The 17,823-nt window shown below is 52.6% G+C and overlaps 1 protein-coding gene across 2 annotated transcripts in view; it reads right to left on the minus strand.

Moving 5' to 3' along the window:
* EDEM3 (ER degradation enhancing alpha-mannosidase like protein 3) overlaps nucleotides 1-17,823 on the minus strand; it is a 61,166-nt gene that overhangs the window by 24,941 nt on the left and 18,402 nt on the right. For both annotated transcript variants that reach the window (XM_058668939.1, XM_004578827.2), the window contains exons 5-8: nucleotides 13,546-13,658; nucleotides 12,643-12,796; nucleotides 6,766-6,900; nucleotides 4,460-4,565 (exon numbers count right to left, since the gene is read on the minus strand). In XM_058668939.1, the coding sequence (XP_058524922.1) occupies nucleotides 4,460-4,565; nucleotides 6,766-6,900; nucleotides 12,643-12,796; nucleotides 13,546-13,658 (508 nt within the window). The remainder of the gene's footprint in view (nucleotides 1-4,459; nucleotides 4,566-6,765; nucleotides 6,901-12,642; nucleotides 12,797-13,545; nucleotides 13,659-17,823) is intronic.

The following is a 17,823-nucleotide window of genomic DNA, read 5'->3' on the forward strand; positions in this document are numbered from 1 at the left end:
CCACATCCGAGACGGCAAGGCCTGCGTTCGAGGACAAGCTCCCCTTCCAGGTCCAGCTTCCAGGCCCGCAGCCCTGGGAGGCAGCAGATGACGGCTCCGGTCCTCAGGCCCCTCCCACACCTGTGGGGGAACAGTCTGATTTCCAGCCTCCTGATTAAGGCCTGACCGAGCTCTGACTGGGACAGGCAACCGAGAAATGAACCAGCAGATGGAAGAGATCTCTGCCTTCCAAGAAAGTGAAAATAAAAAACAGGGGGACTGTGTGGGATGTAAATCTTGCAGTGCCAGTGCCTGGGTCCACCCGCTGAGGGAGGCCGTCCAAGGCCTGGGCCTGGGTCCACCCGCTGCACGAGGCCGTCCAAGGCCTGGGCCTGGGTCCACCCGCTGCACGAGGCCGTCCAAGGCCTGGGCCTGGGTCCACCCGCTACAGGAGATCGTCCTAGGCCTGGGCCTGGGTCCACCCGCTACAGGAGATCGTCCTAGGCCTGGGCCTGGGTCCACCCACTGCAGGACGTTGTCCAAGGCCTGAGCTGAGTTCCACCATTTTCTCCTCACTGGGATCTGGGTCTGGCACAGCCATGACTATTGTGGGCACTTCTGGAGTGCACCAGTAGATAGAAATTCTATCTACTCATCTATCTGTCTGACTTTCAAATAAAATAGATCTGCCATATGACCCAGCAATTCAGCTCTTGGGAACTTACCCAATCCAAATGGAATCAGAGGGCCCGGCGCAATAGCATAGCAGCTAAAGTCCTTGCCTTGCATGCCCCGGGATCCCATATGGGCGCCGGTTCGATTTCCAGCAGCCTCGCTTCCTGTCCAGCTCCCTGTTTGTGACCTGGGAAAGCAGTGGAAGAAGGCACAAAGCCTTGGGACCCTGCACCTGCGTGGGAGACCTGAAAGAGCTTCTGGCTCCTGGTTATGGACCGCAGCTCCGGTTGCTGCGGCCGCTTGAGGAGAGAATCATTGTACGGAAGATCTTCCTCTCTTTCCTCCTTTGTATATCTGACTTTTCTAATAAAAATAAATAAACCTTTTACAAAAATGGAATCAGCATATGAGACAGTTCTCTGCACGCCCATGTTTATAGCAGCTCAATTCACAACAGGTAAGACAAGACATTCATCCAGATGCTCTCCAACTGAAGCCTGGATAAAGCAAACTTGGCATGGGACACTAGGAGGAGATTCGGTCCTTGGCAACAAAAGGCATTCACCTAGAAACAACGAACCTCAGTGAAATGACCCAGTCCCAAAGGTACAAGTAAGTGTCTCCCCTGATCTGAAGTACAAACAATACAAAAATGTCATCTACAGGAGACTGACATTCTGAGATCTGGGGACTGTCTACACTCCTGAGGAGGAGGAGGAGGAGGAGGGGGAGGAGCAGGAGGAGGGAGGAGGGGGAGGAGGGAGGATGGGGAGGAGGAGGGAGGACGGGGAGGAGGAGGAGGGGGAGGAGGGGGAGGAGCGGGAGGAGCAGGAGCAGGAGGGGGAGGAGCGGGAGGAGGAGCAGGAGGAGGAGAGGGAGGAGCAGGAGGGGGAGGAGGAGGAGCAGGAGGGGGAGAGGGAGGAGGGGGAGGAGGGGGAGGAGCGGGAGGAGGAGGAGCAGGAGGAGGAGAGGGAGGAGCAGGAGGGGGAGAGGGAGGAGCAGGAGGGGGAGAGGGAGGAGCAGGAGGAGGAGGGGGAGGGGGAGGAGGAGGAGGAGGAGCAGGCCATGAGGACTGTCTACACTCCTGAGTGAATCATCGGATGGAAGATCTTGCTCTCTGTCTCTCCTCTCCTCTATATATCTTACTTTCTAATAAATCTAAATAAATAAATAAATAAAATGAGGGGAAGAAAGGAAGGCAGGAAGCAGGAGGGGTGAAGTGCGCTCCTGTGTGTATTCTATGAAATTTGCTCACTTTATACAAGTATGAAAAAAAAAAGAAAGGAAAGGTTTTATCTCAGTGAGGGGCTGGCAGGTGTGGGTCACGGGGCCAGGGGCCCAGGCTCTGGTGAAGGGCACACTGGCCGTTACGCTGCCCTGGTGATGGGGCCCTCTCCGTGGCACTTACTGGCATGGGCCAGGGACGACCTGCCATGTCACCCGTCAAGGATTACACTAAATATGATGAGCCAATTTAAACGTGAAGCCCAAAGTGGATTAAAAATAAAAAACAATTCCTAAATTTTGAAGCCAGGATTCAGAGATGTTTCAGAAACCAAAGATAAAACTCAGAAATAAAAATATGCAATATTGGAAATGGTAAAATATTTGATATGTTCATAGGAAAAAAATTCCATCCTTTGGGGGCAGGTACACGGCCCAGCAGTGAAGATCACATGAGGGGTCCGGCGGCGTGGCCTAGCAGCTGAAGTCCTTGCCTTGAACACGTCAAGATCCCATATGGGTGCCAGTTCTAATCCCGGCAGCTCCACTTCCCATCCAGTTCCCTGCTTGTGGCCTGGGGAAGCAGTCAAGGACGACCCAAAGCCTTGGGACCCTGCACCTGGGAGACTGGGAGGAAGTTCCTGGCTTTGGATCAGCAACAGATACAGCTGTTGCGGTCACCTGGGGAGTGAACCATCAGACAGAAGATCTTCCTCTCTCTGTCCTCCTCTCTATATATATCTGACTTTGCAATAAAAATAAATAAACCTTAAAAACAATCACAGAAGACCTAAGATCCGCATCTGCCGAGCAGCTCCAAGCTGGCTGCACAGCTGCTTTTTTAAAAAAATAAGATTTACTTATTTTTATTTGAAAGGCAGATTTAAGAGAAAGTTATCTTCCATCTGGTGTTTATTCAAAAAATGCCTGCAGAGGCCAGAGCTGGGCCTGTCTGAGGCACGAGCTTCTTTCTAGTCTCTCGTGGATGCAGTCCTGAAGCCGGCCTCACTGCTTGCCCAGAGCCTACGCAGGGAGCTGGGCCAGAAGGGAAGGGAAGCTGGGATGTGAACCGGCCCAGCCGGGAAGCGAGGCGCAGGGTGCCACACCCCCACAGCAGCCCAGCCGGAAGCGAGGCGCAGGGTGCTACACCCCCACAGCAGCCCAGCCGGGAAGCGAGGCGCAGGGTGCTACACCCCACAGCAGCCCAGCCGGAAGCGAGGCGCAGGGTGCTACACCCCCACAGCAGCCCAGCCGGAAGCGAGGCGCAGGGTGCTACACCCCACAGCAGCCCAGCCGGAAGCGAGGCGCAGGGTGCTACACCCCCACAGCAGCCCAGCCGGAAGCGAGGCGCAGGGTGCTACACCCCCACAGCAGCCCAGCCGGAAGCGAGGCGCAGGGTGCTACCCCCCCACAGCAGCCCAGCCGGAAGCGAGGCGCAGGGTGCCACACCCCACAGCAGCCCAGCCGGAAGCGAGGCGCAGGGTGCTACACCCCACAGCAGCCCAGCCGGAAGCGAGGCGCAGGGTGCTACACCCCCACAGCAGCCCAGCTGCTCTTTCATCACTAATCACTTAGGCTGTTTTCGAGTTTTCCATTACTATAAAGAGTTACATGATGAACACCTTTAAAAAAAGTAATTTTCTACATTTTGTATTACTAGGCTAGATTTCCAGAATTAAAACTGCATTATTTTCATTTCATTCTGTGAGTGGCAGGGAGGCAGGCAGAGGGACAGACATCCTGCACCCGCTGGTCCACTCCTCCAACGCCCGGAACACCCAGCACAGAGCCACACGGAAGCCAGGAGGCTGAGCTCGAGCTGGGTCAGCACACGGGGCCTTCCGAGCGCTGCACTGCAGGAACTGGAATTGGACAGCAGGGACTCAGCAGAGGGACTAACACCATGCAGCGGGCACTCACACCAGAGCGCCACCCCGTGCCACAACTACTCTATGCCAGAACAGACACGCACACAGAGGCCCACATCTGGCCCAAGAGCACACAGCCAGCAACACGCTGCCCCCTGGGTGCCAGTCGCTACTGCTGGAGGTGCAGAACTCTTAGGAAAGCTGCTGACGCCAGCCAACACAGACTCGCATCTGCCCCTCGCCCACACAAGGTCCAGTGTTCCGTCCACACCCCATGCCAATACACCTCCAATCACTCACAGAAAGGGTGACGCCTAACTCAACTCCTAGCAAGCCTGTGGGGGCCTGCATCTTATGCTATCCCCATTATGATTATTTCTTAAATCTGATTCCTTCACAGAGTTACTGAGACAAAGATGGAAAGGGAGGTGGGGGAGAGAGAGCTCTCCATCCACTGGCCCATTCTCCAAACGGCACCAAGAGCCAGAGCGCGGCCACACCACAGCCAGCAGGAGCGGAAATGGAAGCGGAACAGCTGAGCAGACTGACCCCATGGACTGCCAGGCTCACCCTCGGAAGCCTTACCGGCCATGACCCCATGGACTGCCAGGCTCACCCTCGGAAGCCTTACCGGCCATGCCACATGCCGGCTCCCATTATTCTCAATTACGTGGAGGATGTGAAAGGTGATTTTAAAAGCCCAGTGTACATACCTTTGCGAACCCAGTCTCCTGTATGAATATTGATAGTCACTCCCACTAAATTGCTGCTTCGCTGTCTTTTTTCCCAAAGAAAATCTAGAGCTTTTCTTGCATATTCCTAGAATGGGAAAGAAAAAAAAAGCATCCTTAAGGACCTTCATGTGTTTGGAAAATAAGAAAGAAATGAAAAACCAAAGGCACAGAATATTTAAGAACTTAGCAAAAATTCCCAATACAACCATTTCTAATGTAAATTACTGTAAGTTAAATCTGGTGCCTTTAAAAACCCATGACCCTTGTCTACCCCTCCCACAGCCCGAGCCCACGCTCACACAGGCGCCCCTCCCACAGCCCGAGCCCACGCTCACACAGGCACACAGTGGAATCAGCTTTATTCAGGTTTAAAACAGAGTTACTACCAGGATAACTCAGCCCTCCTGCTGGACGGACCCATCTGAGGTGCGGTCAATGTCCCAGGTCGCAGCACAGCAGGTGCCACACCTGAGCAGGGCTGTGTGCCAGAAACAGGCAGCGGCTGTGTTAGAGTCCAAGGCCTGCTGTCTGCCAAACCCGCGTCAGGTAAGATTGAGGCTCTGCCTGTCAACTGCTTCAGCTTGTTCCAAACAAAACATCGGAGTGCTTCAGCAGGTCTCAAGAACTTTACTCCAGAACGCAAGAGAACAGGCTTTAAACTCAGAGACACCCAAACTCTAACCCTGCTGCCGCTCATCTCCCAGAAGCCTCTCTCAGCTCAGGCTCCTGCCTGCAAACAGCAGCAGTGTCAGGCCTGCACTCCATCCTAAGGGAGATGCATGCAGGTGGACCTGCACCACAGTGCAGGTACGTCAGGGTGACGGAAAGAACCAGCCCAACCAGGAATCTGTCCTCACGCCGTCTGAATACACCCACACAGACACAGACCCCAACACACACCCCCACACAACATCTCAACAGACACCCTACACCTCCCTACGCACAACCACAGACACCCCCACACATCATCTAACTTTATTTACACTCAGGTCCAGCAGCTGCAATGCTCAGTACCCCGATGTTTGTTGACTCCATGTACAATGACTAAGAGTTCACCTAAGTCACTTGTTGAAAAGACAGAGTCCTGTGTTCCTACTGTACTCCAATGCTATGCTTAATTCGAATTCTTTTTCTAAATAAAACACATAGCTAGTCCGTAACAAGCTCTACCCGGGGATATCATGTCTTTTAGATAATGAGTGACATCTCCCTTAGGGTAAACCCACTTACAGATCATATTCCCACCAAAGACAGAAGCGTTTAGATTGGTGCAGGCTTCTGAAACCAGTTCATCTGGACGTCTCAGTGTTACGTGACAGACCACATGACAGCAAGGAGCCACGAAATTCACCCAAGTAAGATGGCTAAAAAGTGTCCCAAGCATAAACCTAAAAATCAGTTTTACAGCTTGTGAGCAAATGTAAAATATTTCACATGGCTACCTCACAGCAACTTTTCTGTCTCCGGCCGTGAAGGACCACGTGAAGGAATGACAGCAAGGTCATGAGGAGGCCGACACGCAGCCAACGGCCACGGCCACGGCCACGCACACGGCCACGGCCACACCCAGCACCCACAGATGAGGAGGCCGACACGCAGCCAACGCACACGGCCACGGCCACGGCCACGGCCACACCCACAGATGAGGAGGCCGACACGCAGCCAACGCACACGGCCACGGCCACACCCAGCACCCACAGATGAGGAGGCCGACACGCAGCCAACGCACACGGCCACGGCCACACCCACACCCACAAATGAGGAGGCCGACACGCAGCCAACGCACACGGCCACGGCCACGGCCACACCCACAGATGAGGAGGCCGACACGCAGCCAACGCACACGGCCACGGCCACACCCAGCACCCACAGATGAGGAGGCCGACACCCAGCACCCACAGATGAGGAGGCCGACACACAGCCAACGCACACGGCCACGGCCACACCCAGCACCCACAGATGAGGAGGCCGACACCCAGCACCCACAGATGAGGAGGCCGACACACAGCCAACGCACACGGCCACGGCCACACCCACACCCACAGATGAGGAGGCCGACACGCAGCCAACGCACACGGCCACGGCCACACCCACAGATGAGGAGGCCGACACGCAGCCAACGCACACGGCCACGGCCACACCCAGCACCCACAGATGAGGAGGCCGACACGCAGCCAACGCACACGGCCACGGCCACACCCACAGATGAGGAGGCCGACACGCAGCCAACGCACACGGCCACGGCCACACCCAGCACCCAGAGATCAAAGACCATGAAAGCAAACCTCAAAGATGGTTGCTCCAGTGAACCGACTCAAAGCAGCAAACTCCAGGATCAAAGTGCCCGCACAGGCCGTACAGGTGTCGGTCTCAGCGCCCGTCCGAGCTTCGGGTTTCCTGATGCCAAACTTTAAATTGATCTAAGCACAAACATGAGTGTTAGTCCGTGTTGAGCACTGCCACACTACCATCGTCCGTTCCCGAGACAGCCCGTACCGGCAGCTACAAACATCAGCAGGCCAATGAGCCTCATCAGAAAGTAGGCATCTTGGAGAATCTGTACCAAACACACTGCATTAAGTAACTCTACACAGAGAAGGAAAACTTATAGGTATTGGAAATGTTTTAAAAATTGTGAAATACAGTGTATCACATTACCCTTACTGGCAAGCTAAGAACACAAGGAAAACTTTTCACTTCAAAGAGGCATTATTTCCTGTATTCAAATATAACCAGATAATAACATAACAGTAAAAACCCAGACTAACTAAAATATCAATCAGCAGAAACCGGTTACAAGAAGAATATTTTCCAGCAAGCCAAATAAACAACCAAAAAGAAAGCTGGTATCAAGAATTTAGAAAACTAACAAAACAATTAAATTCAAAACATCACAGGTAAATTCTCAGGCCACTTATTATTCAAGCTCTTACATAAGGAAACTCACATAAATTTAATCTCAACTTCTCTGCAGAAGTCAGCTGCCTGCCTATTACCTCAACAGTGTCTAACCACCAGATTCTAAACACTCCTAGACAAACGAGCCGCTCCGGCGTGGCTGAGCGCAGTGGGCTCCCTCCTTCAGTTCCTGACTCCCTGCCTTTAGCACCCAGGGAGCAGCAGGCGATGATGGACCACGGGGCAGACGCTGGGCAGCTGGGACACGAATGAGCAGATGGCAGGTCTCTGTCCATCTCTCTGCCTCTCCAAGGAGCACATTCTTAGAAAAACAGTGAACTCAGACTAAAGCAATCTTCAGAAATAAAGATTTTGATTATATTAAGTTGACTAAAATAAGTAACTTTTATAAATATTTGCAACAAACAATAAAAATATTTCTGCTTCGTTCTATTAAAAAAAATTTATTTCTTTGCAATGCAGAGAGGGAGACAGAGATTTCGTGACATGGTAGCCCAGTGGCTGAAGTCCTCACCTTGCAGGCACCAGGACCCCCTGTGGGTGCTGGTACCATGTTCCATGTTCATGTTCCAGCTGCTCCACTTTCCACCCAGCTCCCTGCTTATACACTGGGAAAGAAGTCAAGGACGGCCCAAAACTGTGGAACTGTGCACCCGCATGGGAGACCTGGAGGAAGCTAATGGTTCCTGGCTTCGGATCAGCTCAACTCCGTCTGTTGCAGCCACTTGGGGAGTGAACCAGAGGATGGAAGATCTTTCTCTGTTTCTCTTGTCTGTAAATATGACTTTCCAATAAAAATAAATAAATCTTAAAAAAAAAACAGGTCATCCATCTGTTGGTTCACTCCCCCCACCCCAGAGCAGGCCAAAGCCAGGCAACTGGAAACTCCATCCGTCCTGGCCTCCCCGGGCTGGCAGGGCCCAACGGCTTGGGCCATCTCCTGCTGCCTTCCCAGGCATGTACCAGGAAGCTGGCCAGAAGCAGAGTTCCTATTTGGGATGCCAGTGCTGAAGTCATGACTTAACCATCCACGCCACAACACCAGCCCCAGATTAGCTTACAATTAACTGGTCAATAATTATTTATTAGTAACCTACTCTATGGTGAATATTGTGATAAGGTACAGAAAAAAAAAAAAAAAAAGAAACCAACCTGAGTCTTGCTCTCAAGGAACTTAAAATCCAGATACAGTCAAACAGACAGAGCTACAGAGAGATACACAGAGGATGAATGATAGGGGAACTCAGCAAGGGTCAAGCCACAGGGACTGGCGTCAGGTGCTACCAGCTGAAGATGAGAGGTTCTCACTGGCTTGGCAGTAGCTGAGAGCTAAGCAGGGCCCGATGCAGAGGGCATCTTCTACCACCTTCCCTACCAACACAAGGGCAGTGCCCCAGTCATCGCAGCTCCAGTGCTTCAGAATGTCCGGCACGGTACCCCACAGCCTTCACCACACCAAGGCGACTGCTACAAAACCACATAAAAAGCGTTCCTAACGCAACTGTCCACATTACCATCATTTCAGTTGGATATCTGCAAGCGTTATTAAGCCCCCTTTAAAAAAAGTTTTCTATTTTAATTTATTTGAGCGAGTAAGCTCTCCCAGGGCTGGTTCCCCCCACCTCCCCAGATTCCCATAGGAGCCGAGGCTGGACCAGGAGGCAGCCAGGAGAGCAGTTTAAGCTTTCCCAGCGCGGTAGGGGCCCAGCCCTTTGTGCCATTTCTTACTGCCATCCAGGGGGTATCAGCAGAAAGCTGGAATTGGGAGTGGGGGCCAGAAGTTCAACCCAGGCATTCCTGAACTGTTGGTCTCAAACGTCCACCTCTTCAACAACTCTGCATTTCCGTCTCATGTGGACACAGCCACCTCCACCAGGCAGGAGTCAGTGCCCAGGGCTTCAGGAGGGACATGCCTTCGCCGACACTGACCCAGGAACTGGCTGACAGGCTCCCTTCCTCCCAATGACGCTGTTTGTAAGCAGCGGGCGCGGGGGCTGCTGGGACAACCTCTCATTGCCGCAGAGGCTGCTCCCAACGGGGAGCCCACGGCCCTCCCTACTGCAGGGCTGGACAAAACACACCCAGAGCGTGATGAGCGCTTCACTGCGGGAAGGAATCTGGAACGTGGTTCTTCTTGGGTCTGAAAAAGCATCTCCTTTCATTGGAAGGTAAGGACAAGTTACCTACATGGAAGTTATCAGCATTATCTATTTGCTACACTGAAAAAAATCCTTAAAGTATGCATAAATCGTAAGAGAACCAGACTAAGCCTGTGTTCTGTAGACAGAACTTTAAGGAGAGGGCATGTGGTGGGAAGGTGAGGTATGTTAAGGAGTCTGGAGACTGATCCTCGGGCAGCCCAGCGCAGCAAACCACTGCCTGGTAGATCAGGTTCTGCGGCCAGGCACAGCTCACAGCCTGGCTCCCCTAACTGTTCCCTGCTAACGCACCTGCAAACACAGACGGCGGCCCAAGACCCAGGAGAACCAGATGCAATTCCAGGCTCCTGGCTTCTCACTGGCAGCTGTGAACTAGCAGGTGGCAGACATATTCTCTTTTTCTTGCTGCCACTCTGCATTGCAAACACATAAATAAATCTTTCCCAAAAAAAACACCACGTTGGGACCAGTGCTGTGGCACAGTGATGGAAGCCGCCGCCTACAGTGCTGGCTCCCATAGGAACACAGGCTCGAGCCTTGGCCATGGGTGCACCTCAGAAGCAGTGGAGGATTGTGGGAGACCTGGAAGAAGCTCCTGGCTCCTGGCTCCGGACCAGCCCAGCTCTGGCTGTCACAGCCATTTGCAAAGTGAGGCAGCAGATGGAAGATCCTTCTCTATGACTCTCTCCCTCAAACTCTGCCTTTCAAACAAACAAATCTTTAAAAAAAAAAAAAATGAAAACATGACCAGCAACTCTTCCAACAGCATTTCTGTCTGTTGATTCCAACCAAGGGAATCAAAAACACCGATCTGAGTCCTACAGAGAGGTAGGTACCCAGTTTCAGAGCCTGACGACTTTCCCGGGCAGCAGCAAGGCTTATTAAATGTGCGCACGGGACAGGCTGTGTCCTGCTGCCCTCTCCCAGGAGGGACGCTTCCGGCCCCTCACGGCGGGCAGCAAGGAGGAGACGAATCCTTATTACAATCACACTGAATTAAATACGTGTCTACACTTTCAGAAAAAACTTTGCTTTTAATTTGAATATGCTCAGAAAAAGTGATCAAGAAACTTAATTACCTTAATAACCCGACTCTTCCCTCACTAACATGGCAAGCAGTGCTGCGCAGTGCTGGCTGCAAGCTGACCCCACAAATATCCAAGTCCCTTAGCTTGCTGTGGGGCAGCACTGCGCGGGCTGGTTAGTCTGCCCGCCCTCGGGGCACAGGCTGGCCCGCACAGCCATACCCAGATGCCAGCTGCTAGCTTTATCCACAAACCCAAGATGCCAGACACAGCAAATGAGCCACACGAGAGCTTTTCATTCCAGCAGGGGAGGGAGCAAATGAGAACAGAGAAACAGAGTGAGAGAAGAGCAAATAGAGAGAGACAGAGAGAGACAAGACAGAGAGGGAACATGAAAGGCAGAGACATCTTTCTGGCCTGGAGGTGGGTACGGGGAGCACAGGGCAGGGATTGGCAGCTGTGGCTGTAGGTGGACCCCAGGGACAAAAGCCTCTTGGCGAAGAGCTTGGTTTAAACCTGAAGGTCACTGAGCTTACCTAGGCAAGTGGGCCTTAAGGGGGCCAAGACCTAGGGGGTTTACGGCAGTGCTGGGTGGGCAGGTATTCCAGTGGACCGAGAGCTGGGGGATTTAATGTAGAGCTGGATCCAGGAGCTCAGGGCTAGTCTTGGGGTTGCAGTTTGAGTCTCCCCAGACACCAGCTCCCTGGCCCTGAGAGGTCGCTGCTGGGCTGGGAGCCACAGGTCAGAAAGCCTGCAGGGCAAGAGCTGGCATGCCAGCCAGGCCAGGGAAGCCAGCTGCCAAGAGAGAGAGGCTGCCCTCTAGGGCTGGGACGGGAGCCACACACCCTAATGGAACATCACCCCAACAGGGGACGTTGGCAACACTTTTCAAGTTTTTGAGAAATTTTTCAGTTTGACAAAAATTATATCTTAGTAATATTAAGTTCTTTTAACTAGGAAGGACAAAAAATGCATTTACTGCCTAGTTCAGGGATACAATCACACTGGCGGTGGGAGAATAAAGGAAAGTGCCCCCAAGCATGTTCTTTATCATCTCAGTTCCTATTCTTTCCCCATGGACTTCCTTCAAATTATGAATTGTCCATAACTTTCACTCTCATGTAGATGAGCATTTATATTAACAAAAGTGAAACTCTCCAGTGTTCCAACATCTGGGTCTCTGTGTGTACTGCCGATTGGGGCATTCCTCTACCTCATAAACCATCTGCTGACACGTGATCCTACTGTCGACTGTGTAGTTACAGTAGTCACGTCACTGACACGTGATCCTGTAGTGCCAACCGTGTAGTTATAGTTCGGTCACTGACACGTGATCCTGTCGTGCCCACCCTGTAGTTGTAATAGTTACATCACTGACACGTGATCCTGTTGTGCCGACCGTGTAGTTGTAATAGTTAGGTCGCTGTCTGACAGGTAGTTTTGATCCTCCTACGTAATCCCTAACGGCAAACATCCTTTACTGTCTTCTTCCTTAGGTGCGGGGCGGAGGGCGGAAGGCCTAATGCGGAGGGTGGAGAGCGCGGGGCTGGGCAGGGGGGCGGAGGGCGGAGGGCCTAATGCGGAGGGTGGAGAGCGAGGGGCTGGGCAGGGGGGCCAGGTCCGAGGGCAAAGGCTGGGGGGCGGGGCAGAAGGCGGCTCTTGGCAACTTCACCACTTCTTTCCCGCTCCTGAAGAGCTCTGCGCCCTCCTTCAGCTCAGCACAAAGCCCCCAGTAAGGGACCTCCGTGCACGCACCCACTACACCTAGTTCTGGTTGGCTGGAGGATGCAGTGCTGGGCACCCACAGGATGGGCCCGTCTGCCAGCATGGGCTCCCCTACCTGTCGCTCACAGCTGCACCTGCACTTCTCGCCCCACTCTGCGCCCGAGTCCTCGCCCGGCGCTGCAGCAGAAGCCAGCCGCCAGTAAAGGCACAGGAAAAGGAACCTCGTTTCCCTCTGCTCAAACCTATATGGCCCTGGGGCATCTGTCCCTGTACTGGGACACACATTCACCCCATCAACCCTCCCAGGAAGACAGCCGAATTCTGCAGCACTCACTCTGGGATAGGGCAGGCCACTGGTGGTGTTGAAGGCCGGGAGAAGCTTGTAGCCCAGCTGCTTGGCCATGTGCAGGAGCTCACCACTGTACCACTGCATGTGCTGCCCCTTCTCCTTCAGCATGATGGCCAGGGAGTGTCCCCCCAGGAGGCCCCTGCGGTCACAAGGACAAAACACGGTCCACGGCTCAGACACAGCAAAGACAACACTCCCATGTACATAAGCAAAGATCACGGCAACGGCTGTTCTACCCACAACCCGGCCTCTCGTTCCAGGGGCAGTGGCCACCCGGGCTCTGAATGCAGGTGCCATGTCCTCGTGCCCGACCCAGGCCTGGGCATTCTCTGTGTAAAGCCAGAATATCCCAGTGGCACATTTAACAAATACGATGCGTCTGAACAAAACTCCGACCCTAAAAGGTCATTACCATCGAGTCTTTATCACCAATAAACTTCTCATTCCGTTAGGTGCTAACACGTGAATGAATCCTGTGAAAAGCAGTGTTCATTGTCTCGCATTTCACTGAACAAAGACTCATTTGACAAAAACAACCAAGTTATAGTAACAGAAAAAAAATGTAATAAAGCTGAAACTTGACTTAATAAATGCTGTAATTCCATATTTTTTGACATTTCAAATTGCTTCCCTAAGTGGCCTTCCTATGAATTCGGTTGCACTGAGTTTGCTCAGAGGTGTGCGGCTACGCTCTGGGTTACCAAGACGCGCAGGGCTCAGCTTTGCACCCAGACTGCTCTTGACTGAGTTCTCCTGCTGTTCCCCAAGCTTGTACCCTCCGGCTGCCCCATGCCCAGCTTCCTGCACCTAAGCTTCTTTAATACCATCGAGAGATAACAGTGCGCTCTAATCTTCCGTCATGACTAGAGCAGCATCAGAACTACTTACCCAAGAACTCGGATGTTTGTTTCAAACACTGACACAACCACATCATTATCCAAGTTAACGTCTCTCAGAACTTTTTTCACCGCATCTTCAAACTCTTTTGTTTTATTTAATACCTAAGAGAAGAAAATCATAAAGTTCTTTTCCACCAAGTCAAAAAGCAACAACATACTTTTAAACAGTGACTCAAACAAAACAAAAAAACGTGAAAATGTTTGAAGTTAAAAAAAACCAAATGCTTAATGATACTATACAGCACCTTGCTACTCTTCATCTTTGAAGATTCACTCATCTGAAAGGCAGAGTGGCAGAGTCAGTGAGAAACAGAGATCTCTGGCTCACTCCCCAAAGGGCTGCAGCAGCCAGGGCTGAAGCAGGTGGAAGCCAGCCCTGGGGCCCAGAACTCCCTGCTGGTCTCCTCCAGCGGGGCAGGAGCCCAGGTCCTGTCCTCTACCGCCCTCCAGGCTCACCAGCAGGAAACTGGATGATGGAAACCGGTGGGGCAGACTCAAAACGGCACCTGACACAGACGCCAGCACCTGAGGCGCAGCCTGCCGCTGGCCCCACACACTCGCTTCTCAGACACACACAGGCATCAACGGGATTTTGTTCCCAAACTGAAACGGAGTTCTGGGCATCATGTCACGACCATCAGGACCATCCCAAAGCGCTGGAGTTGAGAGAAGTTCAGATTTCCTGAGCAGAGGTGTATAAAACCCATGGAAGAATCTACCATCTAAGGATCTCAGGTCAGACACACCGCGTCCCGTCAGCCTTTGGCCATCTCACCCTCCTCTGGGCCCGTCCCCCTCAATCTGTACATAATCTCTAACCCAAAGTTCAGGGGGCGACGCCACTGGGCCTGGGTTTCTCCCTGTAAACCACCTGTTGCCTAGAACAAGACTGCTCAGGGCGTGCCCATCTGCCACGAACCACAGCTGCCCAAGACGCCTGTGCTCTGAGGAGGGGAGGTAAGACCATCCCTGTCAACGTGGGCGACCCTGGCCACTTCCCTCTCTGCGCCTGCGAACAGGAGGGGCTTCCTGCCTCAGAGCGCTGTGCTCTCAGGAGCTAGAGAGCAGTGCCTGGCAGATGTCCCACGTGCTGATGGGCCCCACGTGACAGCACGTCCCACACGGCAGTTTGCCTCATGAGACTGCATGCCTCACATGGTACTGTACATCACGTGGCAGCATGTCCCACATGACAGCATGCCTCACATGGCACTGTACCTCCCATAGCAGCGTGGCCCACATGGTGGCATGCCTCACATGGCAATGCTGCCATCACAGGCAGCTGTGGACTGCCAACTCAAGCCTCGAGTCCTCAACGAGCTCCCTGAAGGGGTAAAGACTGCTTTTGGTTTTGTCTCCAGGAATGCCATGTGGAGCCTGGTCAGCCACAACTGTAGAGTATCGTCAGCAAGAATTCAACTTTGGTACAACATATGACACACGAGTATCTGCCTGAACTTCAAGCAAATTTGGGTTCTCACACTGACCTCCTGCCCTTGTCAAGCTCAGAAGCAGCCATCTGCAGAGCCCAGGGCTGCCAGCACAGTGATCACTCCCAACATACCGCATCTTGCCAGCTTTCTGCCATCTCCCCCTCCTCTGGGCCCCGGCCCCCTCGAACTTCTCCCCGTGGAACCTGGGGAGGGGGACTGGGAGCCAGGCTTTCTTCCTGCTTCTCCAGCTGAAAAACAGCCTTTCTCCGCTCGCCTTCAAAATCCAAACAGCAGTACCACCAAGTCAAGTGGGGGAGACTTCCTCATCCACCCTTAGCCAGAAAGTTCACTCTAAAGGCTCCTCAGGAAACAGGAGGAACTCAGATCTCATCTTGCCCTTCATTTCATTTCAACTTTCTCATATTTCTACAAATTTTCTAGTAGTGGTGAGTTTCAAGGTAAGTTTAAAGTTCAGTGCTTTGGGCCCGGCGGCGTGGCCTAGCAGCTAAAGTCCTCGCCTTGAACGCCCCGGGATCCCATATGGGCACCGGTTCTAATCCCGGCAGCTCCACTTTCCATCCAGCTCCCTGCTTGTGGCCTGGGAAAGCAGTCAAGGACGGCCCAAAGCTTTGGGACCCTGCACCCGTGTGGGAGACCCGGAAGAGGTTCCTGGTTCCCGGCTTCGGATCGGCGCACCCCGGCCTGTTGCGGCTCACTTGGGGAGTGAATCATCGGACGGAGGATCTTCCTCTCTGTCTCTCCGCCTCTCTGTAGATCTTTGTAATAAAATAGATAAATCTTTAAAAAAAAAAATAAAGTTCAGTACTTTGCTCCACTACAATCCATGGAGACCAGATTTAAGACACCAGCCATTGCCTGGAAGCAACCTTCTCTGACCAAGTGCTGGTTCCAGACCTGGCTGCTCCAGCTCGCTGCTGCTGCCACTGGGAAGGCAGCAGGTATGGCCCAAGTGCTTAGACCCCAGCACTGAGCTCCTGGCTCCTGGCTTCCTTCTGGCCCAGTCCTGACTGTTACAACTACGTGGACAGAGTCAGAGGTGGAAGATCATCTCCTTCATTTCTCCCCCACTGCTCGCTCTGCCTTCAAATCATAAGCTAGATTCTCTGAAAACAGGGACCCAGGGGAGCTGGATGACTTGGCAAGGTCACTCCTGGCACTCCCTCAGGTCAGGAGCCGGAACTTGGCTGGGCCCCTTCAGGTAGCTCATCGGGGAGGTAGATTGTCAGCACGGAGACCTGTGTTGCAATTGCCTAAGGGTGCCACGTCACATACAGCAGGTCAGCCAACTCAGCATGTATACATCCCTTGGGGTCTTGTTTCAAGCCGCCCTGAGGCCTCATACCCACAACTTTGGATTTTGTGGTACAGGGCCAAAAAATCCCAGCTAATGTTGAGGCTGCTGGTCCAGGGATCCTGTACTGAAAACACCACAGCCAGAAGGGTGAGCCTTGGAAAGAGCGAGGCAGACTCTGAGGTGACGCAGCCTGCAACTCCGTTCTCCTTCATGTGTGCTGTTTAAAAACCTACACAACATCTGAGTCCATGCTTGTGAGCGCAAACTAAGAGCGTGCTGCCCATGTGGAGACTGAAAGCAGATACAATGAGGAAGCAAGTCTTCCCTAACACACAGCTCTGCTCAGCACAGACTCCCCGACACCGCCATGGGGTGCTGAAGCGGAGCCAGCGAAGCTGCCCCGCCACACCAGCACCCTCCCTCAGAGCAGGTCAGGCCTGGAGGACCAGGCTCCCTGTCACGCACGCGCAGAGCCAGCAGATGGCAGCCTGAGCTGGTGGTCCCTGCCACCTGTCTGCCAGCGCGCACAGGAGCTCCCAGCTCTTAACTGCAGCCTGGCCCAGCCCTGTGCCACGCTCACTAAAGGAATCAGATGCCAGCGGGCGCCCTACCTCTACCTCTCTTCACTTCCCCTCTCCTCCCTCCCTCTTCGCTTGCTCTACCTTTCAAATAAATGAATCATTTTTAAAAGGAAATTACTAAGCAGTTAAAAAAAATAAACAGTGCAGCTCCCTCTCACTGTTAAGCTGTGTCTCCGAGGATATTCTGTGTATCTTTTTCTCTTCTCTTACTATATGCAAAAAACCTATGACTATTAAGCTAAAACCTAGGCCTACAACATTACATCTTTCTCACAGCTGTTACAATATAGTTTGAATATACCATTAGTTTCTGAAAAAAAAAAATGGTGTGAATTTCCAACCCTGGTCCAGGTTGCAGAGAAGTGAGAAACCCTGCAGTAGGTGCTGTCCACGGGCAGGCATGCGGCCCAGCAGCGAAGGCCACGGAAAACGCCGTGCCCCACTTGAAGCAGCTGGTGGTTTCTTGAGCAACAGCAGCCGCTGGAGGGTGGGGCCTGCATCTCAGGGGGTTCCCTGCACCCACCTGATCTCTTTGCCTTTCAAATATGAATAAAGAAAGGACCTGAAGAACCACAGTTTTCAGGCAAACAACACTTAGCCACTCCAGATCCCCACCAGAAACATTGGGTGGAAAATTAACACCTGGGGTGACCTTCCCAAGCTGCAACTGGAGGGGACCCCGTTCTAGAAGGCAAGCCCAGGAAAACAGCAGAGACAATCTGTGGAGAAAACTCTGGTTCCACAAGTTTTTGCTACCCCAAAGATTTTGTTTTCTTTTTTAAAAAAAGAAATCAGCACCTGGGATGTTAATAATGAGAATTATACCTTAAGGAAAATGCTTCAATGAGCCAACTCTGATGTCAGAGTAAAAACAGGAATGACGTCGTACGTAGAAATCATGATATCCAAGTCTAATGTCCCTCCTCGGCCACTATGAA

Source organism: Ochotona princeps, chromosome 10, assembly GCF_030435755.1.
Source record: "Ochotona princeps isolate mOchPri1 chromosome 10, mOchPri1.hap1, whole genome shotgun sequence".
NCBI lineage: Eukaryota > Metazoa > Chordata > Mammalia > Lagomorpha > Ochotonidae > Ochotona > Ochotona princeps.